This window comes from Erythranthe guttata, chromosome 3 (genome assembly GCF_056151865.1).
Source record: "Erythranthe guttata isolate IM_541 chromosome 3, IM_541, whole genome shotgun sequence".
Taxonomy (NCBI): domain Eukaryota; kingdom Viridiplantae; phylum Streptophyta; class Magnoliopsida; order Lamiales; family Phrymaceae; genus Erythranthe; species Erythranthe guttata.
In genome coordinates, this window is record NC_142535.1 from 16,875,254 (window position 1) to 16,894,983 (window position 19,730).

Genomic DNA, 19,730 nt, shown 5'->3' on the forward strand with positions numbered 1-19,730 from the left:
TGTCTGTTTCCTCTCTGACTTTTTTCTATTGTCTTTTTTTTTTTTTTTTAATTTCTTTTTTCCAATGCAGCTTTAATTGATAAAATTAAAATTTAAATAAACAACAAAATATTGAATTTGTTTACAGATACAAGCATTAACAAGTATACATGAGAATATATAGCTGGCAGAGCAGCATGCATCCCTCTCCGAATATAATTAACAATGGGGATTTATAAGCTGTAATTCGATGGAGTTTCTCGTATCTCCGACTAATTTTCATCAAACAATATTCGATTCCGATCCTATTTCTATTGCTATTTATCACTCAAATTCGAGAACTAATACAGTTTAACATTTGCTAGATAATCTTACCTTTGTCCTATGTCAGAAAGAGGGCAATTTCGAGTCATCGTCTATTTTAGGATTTTACCACTGCATCGAACGAATTTTACGCAGGCGTGGTGGTGGCCTTCGTCTCTCCACTACAGGAATCACATTCTCCATAAGCTACACGAAAAACATGTACAGCTTCAGTAATGCACTCGAGCCCATTTTCATTAATTTTAGCTCGTTTATACTAGGGTTTTTTTGTGTGTGTAAGGAATTTTTTGCACAAGACTGTGTCCTAACGGAACGTGGAATTTTTTAGTAGCACTCGTAATGCAACAAACGAAAAGCTTACAGATGAAAGTAAATACCTGTTCAAGCCTCTTCTTTGTCCGCATGGCCTGAAAAAATGGAACAAAACCCGTATTTGTGAGAAAAGGTATTTACGGAAACCAAAGAATTACAAGTGAGATACATCAATATCTTATATTAGAACAATAATTAGCTTAATGCACGAAAATAGCTACAGTGCTAGTTATGTTCAGGTTAACAAATCGAATCAATCGAAAAGGGATGAATTGTAGGAATCGGAATATCCACAAATGAATACCAAATGGGCTAGACTAGAATACATTGCAAAGAACAGGGCAGCCCTAAATATCGACAGCCATACTAGTGCAAACAGTGTGATGAAAGGAAACGGAAAATGATATACATTTAACAGTGGATGAAGAAAGTTTAGATAAATAAAGAAACGGCATGGTTTCTTTTACTTGTTTAGCCATCAATCGAAATGGAGTTCAGAAAAAGATCGAATACTGCAGGCAGCAGCATAATGCGGTCACATTGCGACGGTGTGAATTATGAATGATTAGTGCTTCTACATTTATGAGTGAACACAGGAAAATGAAGTGTGGATATAAAAAAAAAGTTGATAAAACAAGTTCGTTTCTTCAGTCAAATTAAAAGATAATACTTGAGTTCCTCATGAAATACAAATGTAGAAAGGAATCAGAATATATATCGTTTAAAACCCGTAAAATTTAAACCATAAGCATATCAGTGGAACTCAAGAGTAATCTTGACAATAGCTTTTGGTTCTTTCTTTTTTTCTTTATTTACTTTTTTAAATCTAATTTCTTTAGATTTGTGAAATCCAGATATTGGGGGTGAAACAGCAAGAAAAGACACAACCTCCTGACCCTCGTCTATATTTCGTCTCTTAATCGGATATTAGCGAAGGCAAAATTTTAGTTATTAGCACTTTTTCAAGATGTAAACTGATTAATTAGTAGAGAATGATTTTCACAAAAATAAAAATAAAAAAAGGCTTCAAGGATGGATACAAACACTGGTCAAAAGGAAACTAAAAACGAAAAATAAATAGTAAATTATCCAACACAGTAAACATATCCAAAGAAAGCATATTAATCAATGGTGATACTCCTCATAACCTTTCGTTATTATCAAGTACTTATAGCAAGTTTATATCACGAGAGCGATCTTTGATTCAGCTAATGAAATAAACAGTTGAACTTCCTCACAAGAATACTTTAAAGGCAAAGATTGATGCATATACTCCAGTACTACGTATAAACATGCACATGACGTTACGATTATCAAATTACCGAAACGAGGCACGGATACAAATGCACGAAGACTACACGGGACTCAATTTTGAAATAGAGAAACCATTCCTAAACTGGTCAGTATTGTGGCATAACCAATCACATAAAGATACTGGCGGCCAACTGTATTGATAATTGGTCGAAAAGATAGGGAAATGTGAATGGCCAAAAGAAATTGCCGCTTAGGAAATTCGATAGCATCCGAAAAGAAATACACGTGCCGTAGAACTACCAAACAATCAAAAGTTTTCAAAACATACAATTCAGACATTTCTAGACACACAAACAACACACTATTCATTCTCCCATTATAATACACAAGTATGCACCACCAATAACCGACTGAGCACATATATAGGAAAAAGGTTTGCTGAGTTGGATTGAGCTCCGACATGCTTATACAGAAACCTAGAATCATCATATCTATAACGATTGATCAAAAAATAAAAACAGCCAAATGACACTCGTACACCTAAAAACTCATCACTCGAAAATTGTATTATCGTGAGTTATTCATGGAGTAATTCAAGACGACATCTCATGAAAGAGCACACAAACAAACCAAAGTCGATTGAGATTAATTACCTTCTCTTTTAACAGTTGCTCGTTTTCTTCCTCTAGTCTCAACGACATCGACTCCAATTCCACTTGATACGCCTAATAACAATCACGAAACGAACACATCATCGAAAGAACAAAACAAGCATTCACACACCCACAAAAAAAAAAAGAATAACAATATAACTACAAATTCCGACCTGCTTACGCTCTCTAGACCTAGCGGCAGATTCCCTGTTCTTAATCATCCTCCTCTGCCTTTGCTGCGCCGCCTTATCCATCGGTTCCAACAAACTCAAACTCCTCTTCCCTCTCACTCTACCCAAACCCCCAATATCCAAACTCACACCAGAATTACTCTCATACGAATAAATTCCACCGCCGCTCGATCCCTCATCCTTCACCTCCACAATTCCTCCCGTTGCCGCCGATGCCGATGCCGCCGCCTCCTCCTCCACCTCCACCGCACCGGCCTTCACCAAAAAATCTTCCAACGTCATCATCTCCTCTTTAGGATTCTGCCTATTCTTCTTCTTCTTCCCTGCTATAATCTCCTTCCAAACATCATCCACAGTTTTTCTAACTACCCTCGGTGAATCATCATCCAATTCGGCTTCGCTGATCGGAGTCACAGCTCCGGACGCATCTAGAAGCGTGATCCCAACAACCGGCGGATGACCCTGACCCGGATCCGAGAAACCGTTCACCACCATCGCCGCATTGCTATCAATTCTGAGAAACTCCGCGGCGGAAGTGGAAGAGCAAGCCGAAATTTTGCGCTTGAGATCCGAATCGCGCGATGTTGAAGAAGAAGAAGCCATTAATTTGGACGACGCCATTGCATTACTTACACTTAGCTCGATAATTGATTGATTGAATTTTAATGGAGGTCGATCATCCCAAATCTCTTTGATTTTCTATACGTCTTTTTGTCTGTATCAACAAACGTGTGTCTCTCTGTGTGTGTATATATATATATATATATGATTAAATTAATAAAATATTCGAGCACAAAAATGGAATATACAGAGGAGTGCGTGATGATTGTGGTGTGAGAGTGTGTACCTAGGGTTTTGGGATGATAATTTGGTTCGCAACAGAGGGAGGAAGGGGGAGGTGGTTACGTGTCCGCGTATGAGAGGTCCATTTATAAATGAATACAATATGTATGTATATTAAGGTGAATTGAATTGGTAATGTATTGCCCTTAAATAATAATTTCTTCGACGTCCTAGCTCAATAAAAAATTATTAAATCATTAATTTGATAAATTAATATTTTGATGAATTAATAAAATTTCGGAATGAAATTATTAATTCAATAAATTAATATTTTGTTGAACTAATAGAATTTTGTTATTCCAACTGTATTAATTTATAGAAGTTTAACTGTAAATGATAATGATAAGATCATGTACAAGAAAAGCTAGTGATCATAAAACATAAAATCGACGTTACATAACATCAATACATAAAATTCTCGCAAGTGAAATTAAGTAGCAATTTCATCCACTTGTACTTGTGGGTACCAAGTAAAATCGCTTATACGGCGTGGGTCAATTTGGGTTGGCATCGTCCAAGTTGCAAAATCAAGTACCGTAAAGTCGTAAGCATTATTGTTGGCGTAGTCGCCTTCAAAAGAGTGATACTTTCGCATATCCAACAAGTAATATAGACAATCTTATCTCCGTAATATTTGGTGAAGAAAATTTTGTTTCTCAAACTTTTATCATCAGTAATATACCCAAAAGATGAAGTGTTGCTCACGTAATTTCCTAAATCTTCAACCAATTTCCATAAAACTCACGGCGTGAGTTTAAACACTCTAACCTTGCTTTCATCATCAACAACAAATCCAGCAAAAATGGTGCTATCGCCCTTAGGTCTGATCAAATAATGCTCTTTAATTTCCTTAGAAAGCCGAAATTGCTTGAAACACTTAGAGTGGACGACCCATTGACTTTCGTCGATATCAAAATTCCACATTTCCACTTGTATCCAAAAAGTATAAACATCCATCACGCAAAACAGGGGGACCGATGGATATCTTAAATTCTCGATTTTTGCTTCGGTAAACTTCACTTTTCCAGTTATTTTCTCCATGTTTAAGAATGCCTATTTCTACTGTATCAAATATTCTCGGGCAAATTGTATTTCGAATTCCGAAAGTAAAACAATCCAGGGAATACAAATAAATCGGCGAAAAGCAGAATAACGCCGAAAATGACCCACACAAATAAATCTATGGAGAATACAATTGCTTCAACCCGAAGTAAAGGAATTTTCTTATCAATTCTCTAAACAAAACTGCTTTTCTATAACTATGAAATTGAAGGAACACAGTTCTACCTGCTGCATCAATAATGAACAATGCGAGCACATAATGAGTGCAAGGCTAAATAAAGATTTCGATATCAAAATTACGGCGTTCTTCTTCCCACCTTAGACCCCACTTTTATGCAAGGAAGACACAGTGAACAAAATAAATTCACTATAAATAAGATTTAGCAATTAAATGGAGCAATTCAAATTAATTGAGAATCCAACCATAGATACACAAAGAAATCCACCAAAAAACAATCTGAAAATAAAAACAAAATGGAAAAAAAATGGAAGCTACTTCTATAAAAATCTAAAGATCTATTACAACAAAATCTACCAAGTCACCGCCATTCACACATATCTTTACATTGTATGGGAGCATCAGAAAACAGTATAAAATATGTTTAATCATTATGTCGACAGATTTTGGATAATCTCACTACATACTAACAGCAAAATTCTCCAGAGTTTATTTCCGATCAGGGTTTCAAAAAATAAATGGTGGCGGACTTTAATAGTAAGAAATGCATAGGAATTCGGACACATTTTTCTTTTAAGGTAGTTATTATTATTAGATCTCATACAACTGTTCACGAGTGAGCCATTCAAGATTTGTAGACTTCGTAAATATATTCCCTTTGTAAGCGAGTAACCTCACATCACCAATTTAAATTTGGAATTAACTGAAAAAACATAAACCAGGACAAAAGTAATAAGGAAATAACTACAAGTACATCGCTTCGTATAAACTCTGCATGCCTAAAGTATTGGCACAGAAGATGCATTTCAGTAGTGGGATTGAAGGCAAGGTATTACCTATTGTGCATGTTCTAATGTTAAAGAAGCATGCAGCATCAGCTTTGGAGTATGCAAGGAATTCAGATAACAGTATATCCTCCAAGTTTGACAAAAAACGGGAGGAATCGAACCCAAAAAAGGCCCTACAAGCAAAAGGAAATATGAGGTGCAAGCGTTCAGAGTTTTGAATAATTTGTACGGCAAATAGTTAAATACGTTTATCTCGGACCTGCTTCAAGCGAGTGCAAAGACGAGGATGTATAGGCCTATTGAACTTCTACTGCAATGATTTTCACAAAAAGAACTCCACTTGTACGGGGGCGAGCTTTGAACTGATTTCTCATACGCAACAGCATATCTAGAAAATTCGGCAGCAAGAACAAATAAAAAAAAATTACATATCAATATGCCAGATCACATGCTACCAGCAGCACTCGAAATAACATATCAATACAAAAAGTCAATACTAAACAATAGAAACAACAAAGCTGCAAACCGTGTTTATTTGCCACTTTTGATTCAATGTACCTCTCCGAGTGAACAAGAAAACGTTTATCACGTGGAGAAAAAAAGAGGCCCTCTCACATGCGCCGCTGTTTGTAAGGAAAAATAAAATATATCAAAAACAACTTACCTGCACACTTCTTCCTGTCAATCAAAATGACATTGTATACCAAAGAAACAATTATAAGAATTAAACACAATCTCAGAATAAGAACAAGTTTAAAACAAGCAAACAAATCAATTACCTGCCTCTTTCACAATTTTTTCATCATCAACCGCTCGCCGGTGGTTTAAGCCGTCATACCCAGCCTCGGCCGCCCGTCGCTACCCAGCATCCGCCGCGCATCTTCTTCCTTTTCTTTGATGGGGCTCCAGAGCTAAGGATTTAAGTTTCTAGATAGAAAAAAAAATTATCAGGATCGAAATTTACGCCTGTAATAGTCAATGCTCCCTAATTAGTTGCTACCATCATTGTCAATCATGGAAGCTCTTTCCATATAAAATCAAGGAAATATTACCCGAAAAAAATTAGATGAATCTCTCATTAGAAAAAGTTTGCTCCATTGAAGCGTGGAGAAAGAAAAATTCAATGCTAATATAGAACACTACACATTCTATTGAGGAGATTTGAAAACTCCTTTTCCGCACATAGAAGAAAGCAATAACTTTTTTTTTTTCCCGAAAATTTAGTGGCAGAGTTCCAAGTTCATCATCCTCACGGAAAGGAATCTCAAATCTCGAATAATAATTACTACTACCTTAAAATATATTTTTTACAACCTTATTTCAATCAAAACTATGTAAAAGTTGCACATAACTTAGCTATTCCTAAGCCCTCGAATAAGTTGTTATTTTCTTATATTAACATCAAACAAAATGAGATAGCAACGACTACCCTTGGGAACATGAGAGAACATTCGCGAGCATGAAGTTACAACGGGAAGCTCGAGGCGGTCTTAATCATACTGTGATAATACGAAGGGGCACGATTTTCAGGTTGCTATTATGGGGGTTTCCACTACAGTCTATTAGTGGTCGAGCTAATGATGCAACATACTGTTCTATGTCCCCCATAATCACAAAAAAAAGACCATAAATCTTTTCAGAAAAGTTTCTAAAATATGTTAGTTAACTAATCATTTCAACGGGAAAGTTGTAGAAACTGATAAAATTTCACTGAGCTAAACACTTTGAATTTAGCCAACATTTTCTGCAGATTCTAACTAAGATAGAAGTTAAGAATTACAAATATAAGCATAAATAAATAAATAAATAAAAGTGTGATACCTGATCATAAAAGTAACCATAGAGTTGTAAAATGCTAGGATAGCGAAGATGGCACTGTATTTCAACCTAAAAAACTCTCAATTTGGACAATTAATTTTACAGAAATATTATAGCAAACGAAATGTATATATACCCAAACCGATTTGCCGTTATTACCGACCCAATCTCAGAGAGAAATATGGAACGCACAAAACCGAAATATATTAAATCGGACGAGGAACAGAGTCTAACCCAAAGGAACTGCAGAAGATGGAAAAAAATTGGGAATCGGTGGAAAAACAAACGAGGCTGTCGGCGCCGGAAAACGTGGCTCCAGGGAGAAAAACGGCTGGAAGAATGTCAACTAGCAATTTCTGGTGGAAGAAAAGAGGCCGGGAAAATAAAAGAAGAAAGAGAAAGAGGGACTGGGCCACAAAATTGTCGGCCCAAACGTCGCCCTTTTTTCCACATGAAAAGTGGCCCAAACAAAAAAAATAATAATATTAAAATACGGGTATTATGTAAGAAAGAAATAGCATTTTAAAATCTAAACAGGGCAAATTAATTCAAGCTGCAAAACTAAGAAGGTATTTTAGTGGTTTCCTCATCTTTTAAACACATCATCTGTTTTACTTTCTCCAATCAAACACATACAACTTCTCATTTTCTATTGACTGTTAAATAATGAAATAGTGGGACTTGTATTTGGTTTAATAAGTATGAAACTGATCATTTTGCTCTACTTGCCATTGTTTACAGGGAGAAAAAGAAGGCACGAAAGTAAGTTCTCTTTTTCTTCCGTAAATGCCCTGACACGCACGCGGCATAGAATAGGCTCCCGTTCGGAGAACACGTATTCTCTCTAATTTACTATTTCTTTGACCGAGTGTTGGGTTTATTAGTTTAACATGCTACAATGGAAGAAAATAACAAGCATCTAAACAAAAAGTAAAACAGTGTCTACGTATTTACTTTCACATAGCATCGAAACAAAAAGTACAACGGTACCTGAGTAATCTCACATAGTATCTAACAAATTTAAGAAATAGCATCTAACAAGTTTTAGAGATAGACAAACAATAACATCCGAAAACTTATTATGAATCTCTGATTCCAAAAAGCAACACAGGTCAATTCAAGTTTACCTCTTCTTCTTATTGTTCACCGGCTTCTCGTTGGCCCTTTTCATGAATGAATACATTCAAAGCGATTACCACAAGCTCAATATGACTCTTCCACATGTTTGCTACGAGTGAAACACAATTTTTTACAGACGTGAAGGTCTTTGCTAAACACCGCCCTTGCAACCCCTTTGAGATGTTGCAAGGACGGTGTTCAGCAAAGACCTTCACGTCTGCAAAAAATTGTGTTGCACTCGTTGCAAACGTGTTGAAGAGTCACCTTGATCTTGTGATAATCGTTTTGTATGTATTCATTCATGAAAAGGGCCACTAAGAAGGCAGCGAACAACAAGAATAAGAGGTAGACCTGAATTGACTTGTGTTACTTTTTGAAATCAGAGATTCATAATAAGTTTTCGGATGTTATTGTTTGATTATTTCTTAAACTTGTTTAATGTTATTTCTTAATCTTGTTTGATGCTATGTGAGATTACTCAGGCACAATTTTACTTTTTGTTTAGATGTCTTAGACCTATTTCTTAAACTTGTTCGATGCTATGTGAGATTACTTATGTGAGATTACTTAAACACCGTTTTACTTTTCTTTTCTTATTATCTTCTTCTACCTTCTTTCTTCGGTTGGAGCATGTTAAACTAATAAACCCCAACACTCGGGAAAAAAAGATTTTTTTAAAAAAATCAAAGAAATGGTAAATTAGAGAATACTTGTTCTCGGACCGAGGGCCTTGGCAAGTAGAGCAAAATGATCAGCTTCATACTTAGAGCATCTTCAAGAGGGTTTCTTAAATCTAAATTATACACAATTTAAACAACCAACTCCAAAATTCTATGCTCCAACAACAAAATGTAAATTTTACATATTGTTTAAAGCATGAGTTTGGTTTGCCAAAGTTGACAAATCAAAGTTAGAATTTAGACAACCAAGAAATTATTAAAATATTACCATGTTGTATTTTATGGAAGTTTACTAATAAAAAATAATTATGTGATATTAATTATGTTTTAAAGATAATTATATTAATAAGTTTAACTTTTATTACTAATTATAACTACAATTTTAAACTTATTATATTAAGTAACTTAGTCAAATAATATCATTTTTTTGCTGAAAATGATAATAAATTTAAGAAATGTTTTTTTTACACTAGATCTATTATAATATGTTTGTGGGAATATAATTGTAAAAAAAATATTAAAACAATAAATATAATGGTTATGTAAAATATAAACAATGTTGTTAGAGTGAATATCAAAAGTGGTGTTTTAAAACACTGCTCATTTCTCATATTAGGCCATCTCCAACAGTTGTTTAAAAACTGGTTGTCTATATCTATAATTTAAGAGGCGAACAGTGTTATGCAACACCACTTTTAACATCACACTCCAACAACATTGTTTATATTTTACATAGTTATCATATTTTATTATTTTACAACATTTTAATTTTAAATTAATTTTAACAACTATATTTCAACATGCATATTCAAACGACAATATTAACGACGATTTAAAAAATTATTAAAAATAACAATATTATTAATAAAAATGCTAAATTAGAATGATAAATTCCAAAAGGAAAATTTAATTTACTTTATTTACTTAAGATATTGTTTGGAATTAAAATATATTGAAAAGGAAAATTGAATTTTATCTATATACGTATATTAAAATAATTAAGCACTCGTTATTTTATTAATTACAATTGTACATGGAAACATATTATGTAGAAATAATAACTATAAATTTAATTATTTTTTAAAATAGCACCAATGGAAGTCAATATATTGTTTCTGCTTTCTAGGGCATTCTCTATATCTCATTATTTCTGCCACAAATTCCCAGCAGAAGAGACGAAGAGACGCAGAAAACCAGAAGAAGAAAGGGGGAAAAATAAAAATAAAAAGAGAAATTTTTTTGTGACTCTCATCCAATGGAGGAGTGGTGGTAGAGAACTTGTTCTACCATCTTCCATCGACGGACTCAAATTTCATGTAAGTTGTTTTACCTCTTTAATTTTTTTTTTCAGATACAGTGTTTTTTTTTTTTTTAGCTGAGGGTGATTTTTTATGAAACCAAATTCCACAATTTATAGAGTTGATTGGTGTTAAATTTTTTTACAGTGGTGGTTGATGAATTAAATTGGTAGTTGATATTGGCAGTTGAAGTTTATTACCGCAGATTTTGTGGTTGAAAGGGATGGCTTGTTGAATTTTTATTATTCTTTATGTTTACCCAATTTGTTAAATTGTAATTTTGGTTTCTCAATTTTGAATATGCAAAGTTGAAATCTTGCAAATTTTGCCTTTTTCCATTTTGCTGTTGGAGATGTGATTTTGGGTTGAAATTGTGCAAAAGGTGCAAATTATAGGTATACATGATGCTGTTGGAGTTGCTCTTAGGCAATCTCCAACAGCTTGTTTAAAATTGGTTGTCTATATCTATAATATATAGCAGTTCAGTGTTATGCATAACCACTTTTAACATCCAACAATATTATTTTTATATTTTACACAACTATTATATTTTAATATTTTGCCAACATTTTAGTTTAGAATAGTTTCAACAGCTGACCATTTGAAAAATTGATTGATAAATAAATATTTCAATATTTCTTAAATATGACTACTATATTTCAAAGGCTAATATATTGCATATCTTTATTCTTAATTACTACGGATTGAAACATAGAAATATCCAAAAAAAATGGTATTAAAATAGAACTGAAGTAAAGTTTTATGGTTTTATTGTTTTTGAGATATGGTGGTTAAAAGGAGCAAAGTTTGATTATTTTATTGTTTTTAAATTTTACATAATTTGTTAAATTTCAACTTTGGTTTCTCAAATTTAAGAAACCAAACTTAAAATTCTACATCTTCACAACTTTTTCATTTTCTTGTTGGAGCAATAATATTTGGCTTCTGATATTCAAAAGATGTAAATTATAAGTTTACATGCACTGTAAACTTATAATTTGCGGCAGGATAAGCCATGATAACATATTATTTGCGGCAAGTTATTTGGGATACCAAACATCAAACCAAACGTGGCCTAAGAACAAATATCACATAAAAGAAGCACTCTTCCCATAGATAAAAATAATTTACAAGTAAAAATGTAATAATTAAACTAACCTTTCACAGAAGATCAATCTTAACATCGTAACTTAGTTTGAAGAATCCTTTCTCCTGATGCCGAAAACATACATGTGTCAGTGGTAAGTGGCAAGTCTTAAGCAGTACAGATCCAGAACTAGACTTTACCGAAAAATATAATAAAATTTAACAAATTAATAATAACATCTGAAGTCCTATTAAAAGAACAAAATCTTAAGAACCAGCAAACAAAAATAAATATTTTGAACAATAACCTAAGAATTATAGAGAAGGGACTCTAAAATCAAAAACTAATTAATCATTTCACATAAAAATCAAATCTTTACATAATTTGGGGCATATTTCACATAAAAATCAAACCTTTATATAATTTGATGCGTCCTTCTACATAAAAATCAAATCTTAACATATAATTATCGAATATTTACATATAAAAATCAAATCTTTATATAATCTGAAGCCTGTTTCCCATAAAAATCAAATCGTGAGTTAATATGAAGCATCCCCTTCACACAAAAAATAAAATTTGATGTAATTCGAACCATCATATCATATAAAATCAAATAAAACCCAATAATTTGAAGCATCAATTCACCCCCAAAAAAAAATATCAATCTCCAATTCATGACAGAGTTAGAAGAAATTTACAATTAAATCAACTCCTTATAAAAAGTGATACATCCTATCACATAAAAATCAGATCTTTCTATGAGACGGAGCATCCCTTCAAATAAAAGTTAAAAAAATTATGCAAGTAGAAGCATCCTTACATATAACAATCAGATCTTTAAGTAATTTGACGCATCCTCAAACCTCTATGTAATAAGAAGAATCCAGAATGGATAAGAAAAATCCAATTCATGAAGGGTGTTGAAAGAGGATTAAGGCGGTGTACTGCAGTTAGAGAGAGAAAAGGGTTAATAGAGAGATATGAAACGAAACTGATAGAAGTCCATTTGGAGTGTGTATAGAAGGTGTGTTCTTGGTGTTGTGTGTCATGTGTGGTTCTTTTTTCCTCCTCTCCCACTCATTTCTTATCTTCTTATTAGTACTAACCCTAGAGATATCTAGAGAGAGGAGAGTGCAGAGTGAAGAGTGGGCTGATTGGTAAGTTTATTGGGCTTGAACAAAAAAGCCCGGATCATCCAATGAAATGTTGGGGGCTTTTTCCCATTTTTTCCTTTTTTTTGTAAATTTTATATAAATTGTTTGTCAATTACTATAATTCCTACCCTACAAATTTTATGGGCCGACCCGGTACAAGATAGAGTTCCTACAACGATCACTTTATAATGTAATAAGACGATCACTTTATAATGTAATAAGACGTGAAAGAAAATGTGCATACAAATATTTAATTTGTGCTGTGAGGTCCAAATTTGTAAAAAAAAATTGATATAATGTTTGGAATCAAGTTTCTAAATTATGTTAGTTACCTAATCATTTCAACAGGGAAGTAACACTTTGAATTTCACCAACATTTTCTGCAGATTCTCTCTTGGCAGCATATTCCAGAATCAAATACACTCGTTTCTCTATAGTAAATTAGTGTATACTACCAAATTATCATAAAATTACAAATATAAAAATAAATAAATAGAAGTGTGATACTTGATCATAAAAGTAACCATAGAGTTGTAAAATGCTAGGATGTCGAAGATGGCACTGTATTTCAACTTAAAAAACTCTCAATTTGTACAGAAATATTATAACAAACGAAATGTATATATACCCAAACCGATTTGCCCTTATTACCGACACAATCCAGAGAGAAATATGGAACTCTATGGTTACTTTTATGATCAGGTATCACACTTCTATTTATTTATTTTTATATTTGTAATTTTATGATAATTTGGTAGTATACACTAATTTACTACAGAGAAACGAGTGTATTTGATTCTGGAATATGCTGCCAAGAGAGAATCTGCAGAAAATGTTGGTTAAATTCAAAGTGTTACTTACCTGTTGAAATGATTAGGTAACTAACATAATTTAGAAACTTGATTCCAAACATTAACCAATTTTTTTTTTACAAATTTGGACCTCACAGCACAAATTAAATATTTGTATGCACATTTTCTTTCACGTCTTATTACATATTACATTATAAAGTGATCGTTGTAACGAAATAATAAAAGGGGACTATATTTTTCTTTTTAAGAAACTGTAAAAGAACGACTTAATCTCATTCGAGTTATTAAGAAACTAAAAAAAATGAAGATTGTGCCTCAAACATCCATGTTAAAAAGAAATCATTATGAATTATGAGTTGTAAAATGCTAGGATGTCGAAGATGGCACTGTATTTCAACTTAAAAAACTCTCAAAATTTGTACAGAAATATTATAACAAACGAAATGTATATATACCCAAACCGATTTGCCCTTATTACCGACACAATCCAGAGAGAAATATGGAACGCACAAAATCGAAATACATTAAATCGGACGAGGAACAGAGTCTGGGCAGAGTCTAACCCAGAGGAACTGCAGAAGAGGGAAAATAAAATTGGGAATCGGTGGAAAAACCAATGAGGCTGTCGGCACCAGAAAACGTGTCTCAGAGAGAAAAACGGCCGAAAGAATGTCAACTAGCGATTTCTGGTGTAAGAAAAGAGGCCGGGAAAAGAAAAGAAGAAAGAGAAAGAGGGGCTGGCCCAAAAAATTGTCGGCCCAAATGTCGCCGTTTTTTCCACAAGAAAAGTGGCCCAAACAAAAAAAGATACAAGAAAATAATAATAATATTAAAATACGGGTATTATATAAGAAAGAAATAGCATTTTAAAATCTAAACAGGGCAAATTAATTCAAGCTGCAAAACTAAGAATGTATTTTAGTGGTTTCCTCATCTTTTAAAAACATCATCTATTTTACTTTCTCCAATCAAACACATCATCTAATTTTATACAACTTCTCCTTTTCTATTGATTGTGGAATAATGAAATAGTGGGACTTGTATTTGGTTAGTAAGTATGAAGCTGATCATTTTGCTCTACTTGCCATTGTCCGTAAATGCCCTGGTATTACGTAGCAGCATAGAGAAGGGTAGGTATTCTCTCTAATTTAGCATGCTACAACTGAAGAAGATAATAAACTTCTCAAAAAGTAAAACGGTGTCGGAGTAATCTCACATATAGCATCGGTCAAGTTCAAGAAATAGGTCTAAGACATCTAAACAAAAAGTAAAACGGTGTCCGAGTAATCTCACATAGGGTTGAGCATATCGTTTAACCACCAACAAACCCATTTTCGACCTACAATTTGTGACGGATAATCAACCATCAACCGACCCATATAAGTTGGGTCGATAATGTCAACCAACCCATGTGTAGTTGAGTCGATAATGGGTTTTCATAGGCTAAAAAGTTGGTTAGTCGAGTAATTTCAGTCAACCAACTTTATTAAAAGTGTTTAATATTTTTAATTTCAAAATTTTATTTTATTTCACATTTATTAAATTGTATAATATTGATCAAAATCCTAAAAGCAATAAATCTAACATAATTATCTAATTTGAACTATTTTAATTTTAAGACAACCTAAAATATTTGGACGATTATTAATTGTTGAATAATTTATGTTTAATTGCAATACATATGGCGCATAATGTTTCGAATTCGAATATTGTTGAACTAGTCATATTTAATTGTAAAAAAAATAGTGTTGTAACAATTAATAAGATATTAAAAAATATTTCAATTAATGGCCCATCAACCGACCCACTTAATTGGTTATCAACCACCACCCAACCCATGTCAGTTGGGTCGATACTGTTTCCAATATTTTACCAAAGTTGGTTGGATGGGTTGGTTTTTAACCAACGCACAACCCTAATCTCACATAACATCTAACAAGGTTAAGAAATAGGTCTAAGTGTAATGATCACAAATGGGCACACACGTAAAAAATTGATCCTCCCGAAATTACTACACAGCGAGATAAACTATTTCTAATATGCGTTCAACTATTTCAGTAACGTACATGAGCTGAATTCAATGTCAAAAGGTATTGGGAAAAGAACTTGAAAGTTTAATTAGTGCACTTATTCTGGTAATATCTGTATTCTTTCTCTACAATCACACACGCACCACGCAGTAAGAAAATCGTCAAATAAAAACAAGAGATAAATGATGATCATCACTGCATCTTGAACCGGATAAAACCATAGAATTCTTTTTCAATCACTCACGCAGTAAAAAAATAGTCAAATAAAAAAGAGAGACAAAAGATCATTATCACCGCATCTTTTATCTAGTTCAAGATGTGGTGATGATGATCTTTTGTCTCTTGTTTTTATTTGACGATTTTCTTACTGCGTGTGATTAAAGAAGAATTCTTTGGCTTTATCCGATTCAAGATAAAGTGACGGTCATCTTTTGTCTCTTGTTTTTATTTGACGATTTTCTTACTGCGTGTTGTGTGTGTGATTGCAGAGAAAGAACACACAGGTATTACTAGAAGAAGTGCATCAATCAAACTTTCAAGGTTCGTTTCCCAACCCCTTTTGACATTGAAATTCAGCACATGTACATTACTAAACAGTTGAAAACATATTAGAAATAATTTATTTCGTTGGGTAGTAATTTCGAGATGACCCATTTTTTACGTGAATGACAGTTGTTTGCGCCTTTATGATCATTAAACTTATACATATTTCTTGAACTCGTTAGATGCTATGTGAGATTACTTAGGCACCATACCATTTTACTTTTTTTTAGATGGCGTAAACCTATTTCTTAAACTTCTTAAACTTGTCCGATGCTAATCTCAAACAAAGTTTTACTTTATATTTAAAAGTTTATTATCTTCTTCTACCTTCTTCTTTAGTTGTTGTAGCATGATAAACTAATAAACCCCAAGACTCGATCAGAAAAGATTTTGTTTTTAAAAAAAAATCAAAGAAATGGTAAATTAGAGAGAATACCTGTTATCCAACCGAGAGCCTTCTCTATGCTACCGCGTGCATGCCAGGACATTTACGTAAGAAGAAGAGAACTTACTTTCGTGCCTTCTTTTTCTTCCTTCTTTTTCTTCCTGTAAATAATGGCAAGTAGAGCAAATTGATCAGCTTCATACTTATTAACCAAATACAAGTTCCACTATTTCATTATTCAAGAGGAGTTGTATAAAATTAAATGATGTGTTTGGTTGGAGAAAGTCCCACTATTTCATTATTCAACAACCAATAGAAAAGGAGTTGTATAAAATTAGATGATGTGTTTGATTGGAGAAAGTAAAACAGATAATTACAAGGATATTAGAACAATATTCTTCTAAAGTTGGGAGACATTGACAATTTAAAGGAAATACCCAAACAATTCTTAATTTAGCATACACAAAAAAATTAATTTTGTACCGTGTAGCAAAAATCACCTTCAATTAAAGCATAAAGAACTAGACTTTACGGAAACACACAGACTTTATGGAAAACACACATGTGTCAGTAGTAAGTCTTAAGCAATAAGCACTACAGATCAAGAACTAGACTTTACGGAAAAATATAACAAAAATTTAACAAATTAATAATAACATCTGAAGTCCTGTTAAAATAACAAAATCTAAAGAACCAGCAAACAAAAACAAATATTTTGACCAATAGCCTAAGAATTATAGAGAAGGGACGCTCTACACAAGCAAAAGATCGAATCGGAAAGACACAATCAGAAAATTATACATAAAACTACAGATCTATAAAATCAAAAACTAATGAATCATTTCACATAAAAATCAAATCTTTATATAATTTGATGCATTTCCACATAAAAATCAAATCTTTACATAATTTGGGGCATATTTCACATAAAAATCAAACCTTTATATAATTTGATGCGTCCTTCCACATAAAAATCAAATATTTACATATAAAAATCAAATCTTTATATAATCTGAAGCCTGTTTCCCATAGAAATCAAATCGTGAGTTAATATGAAGCATCCCCTTCACATAAAAAATAAAATTTGATGTAATTCGAATCATCATATCATATACAATCAAATTAACCCAGTAACTTGAAGCACCAATTCACCAAAATATTTACAATTAAATCAACTCCTTAACAAAAGTGATACATCTTATCACATAAAAATCAGATCTTTCTATGATACGAAGTATCCCTTCAAATAAAAGTTAAAAAAATTATGCAATTAGAAGCATCCTTTCATATAAAAATCAGATATTTATATGATACGAAGCATCCCTTCAAATAAAAGTTAAAAAATGTATGCAATTAGAAGCATCCTTACATATAAAAATCAGATCTTTATGTAATTTGACGCATCCTCAAACCTCTATGTAATTAGAAGAATCCAGAAAGGATAAGAAAAAATCCAATTCATGAACGGTGTTGAAAAGGGATTAAGGCAGTGTACTGCAGTTAGAGAGAGAATAGGGTTAATAGAAGAGATATGAAACGAATCGAACGAATCTAAGAGAGAAGAAGGGGGAGCAGCCATACACAGTAAACCCTAGGTGTGGCAAGACTGTCCCTTAAATTTATTTTATTTTAATATTTATTTTTATTGGCACTATAATCTAATTTTTTTTGATAATTCACTAGAATCTAATTTGGATCTCGATATTAGAGGTAAACTTTTTTTTTTCTTTTTTGGAGTAAATATTAGAGGTAAACTTGAAATGACATAAAAAGAGTATTGTAAAATTAATAGGTAGACCATATATAAGTGGTAATAACAAGATCATGTACAAGAAACCAACCAAAGAGGGCTAGTGATCACAAAATTTTAAAATTGACATATAACATAAATAAATACATAAAATACTCGAAATATAAATGTAATTAAGTTCTAGTCATCCACCTGTGTTCACCAAGTAAATTCGCAGATATAGTTCGATCCATCATATCATATCAATTATCAAAGTTCTTTTTGCTTTTTTGGAAGTATTGTTCGATCAATTATCAAAGTTCTTGATGAATTTGTAGCAATTTCATCCACTTGTGCTTGTGGGCACTAAGTAAATTCGCTTAAACGCCGTGGATCAATTTGGGTAGGCATCGTCCAAGTTGCAAAATCAACTATTGTAAAGTCATAAAGCATTATTGTTGGAGTAGTCGCCTTCAAAAGAGTGATACTTTCGCATATCCAACGAGTAATAGACAATCTTATCTCCGTAATATTTGGTGAAGAACCCCCACCGAACCTGATTGTTATATCTTATTTGTTATTTCATTGAAATGGATATCCAATCTTTTTATCGTATTAAAGACGAAAATAACATGACTGGAAATTTGAAGTTAGTGATCTGCATTGTATTGTTCCAAGGCAATACTTATGGTTTCATTGATCCTGATAAATTTGTTACTCTACATTTTTTAGGGAATACTATCGCGTTCAAGTACATACCTATGGTGGATGATTGCGAAAGCAACGATAAAATCAATGAAGAAAGCGACGATGAAAGCGAGGAAGAAAGCGACCATGAAAACAACGAAGAAAGCGATGATGATTTGCCTTGGTTCATTAATTCCCCATTGGTCCTTAGCGTATAATTTATGGTTGATCGATGCATCACAATGCAGTGGTGAGCTATTGATGGTTCAGAAAATATTCTATTCATTATACCAAAAGAAGCGAGGGTTGGATTTCACAGTTTTCCAAGTGGATGTAAACGTAATGAAATGCATTGAGTTACATAACATAGGGAACCGAACAATTTTTCTGAGTCATTGTAGTGGTGGTATTGTTGTCCTTCTCCCGTAGGACTAAAGCCTAACTCCATATATTATACAAATAGAGAAGATCGGAATCTCGATGTCTTTGATTTGGAAGATAAGAGCACAACTTCGGTACTAGTACTATCTCGTCACATTAGTTTATTCATAACTTATATTGTGCGACGATTATATGGTTACATCTTTTCTTCGAGTCACTTGAAAGTTAATCTCTTTCTAGCTCATAATTCATAATGATTTTTTTTATTTTAATGTGGATGTTCGAGGCACAATCTTCGTTTTTTTTTAGTTTCTTAATAACTCGAATGAGATTAAATCGTTTTTTACAGTTTCTTAAAAAGAAAAAAAATAATCCCCTTTATTATTTCTTTACAACAATCACTTTATAATGCAATCCCCC

General features: G+C 32.8%; 1 protein-coding gene and 1 long non-coding RNA gene across 15 annotated transcripts; both read right to left on the reverse strand.

The window, feature by feature from the left end:
- Positions 1-71: 71 nt before the first annotated feature.
- LOC105950783 (G-box-binding factor 4) lies at positions 72-3,631 on the reverse strand. Its single transcript, XM_012974150.2, has 4 exons — positions 2,696-3,631; positions 2,523-2,594; positions 681-710; positions 72-489 (listed from the first exon to the last, which is right to left on the reverse strand). Exons 1-4 carry the CDS (start codon positions 3,332-3,334, stop codon positions 409-411), a joined length of 822 nt encoding a protein of 273 aa, XP_012829604.2. The 5' UTR covers positions 3,335-3,631; the 3' UTR covers positions 72-408.
- Positions 3,632-4,688: 1,057 nt separating this feature from the next.
- Positions 4,689-18,122, reverse strand: LOC105950767 (uncharacterized). 14 transcript variants are annotated; one of them, XR_016030398.1, is made up of 8 exons: positions 17,883-18,087; positions 12,410-16,661; positions 11,658-11,711; positions 6,364-7,842; positions 6,143-6,248; positions 5,844-5,972; positions 5,633-5,757; positions 4,998-5,499 (listed from the first exon to the last, which is right to left on the reverse strand). It is a non-coding gene; the product is annotated as an uncharacterized LOC105950767 (long non-coding RNA). The 14 variants fall into 14 exon arrangements; XR_016030401.1 differs by lacking the exon at positions 4,998-5,499 and adding an exon at positions 4,689-4,946 and having other exon boundaries at positions 6,143-7,842; positions 17,883-18,088; XR_016030396.1 differs by having other exon boundaries at positions 6,143-7,842.
- Between the last annotated feature and the right edge of the window lie 1,608 nt (positions 18,123-19,730).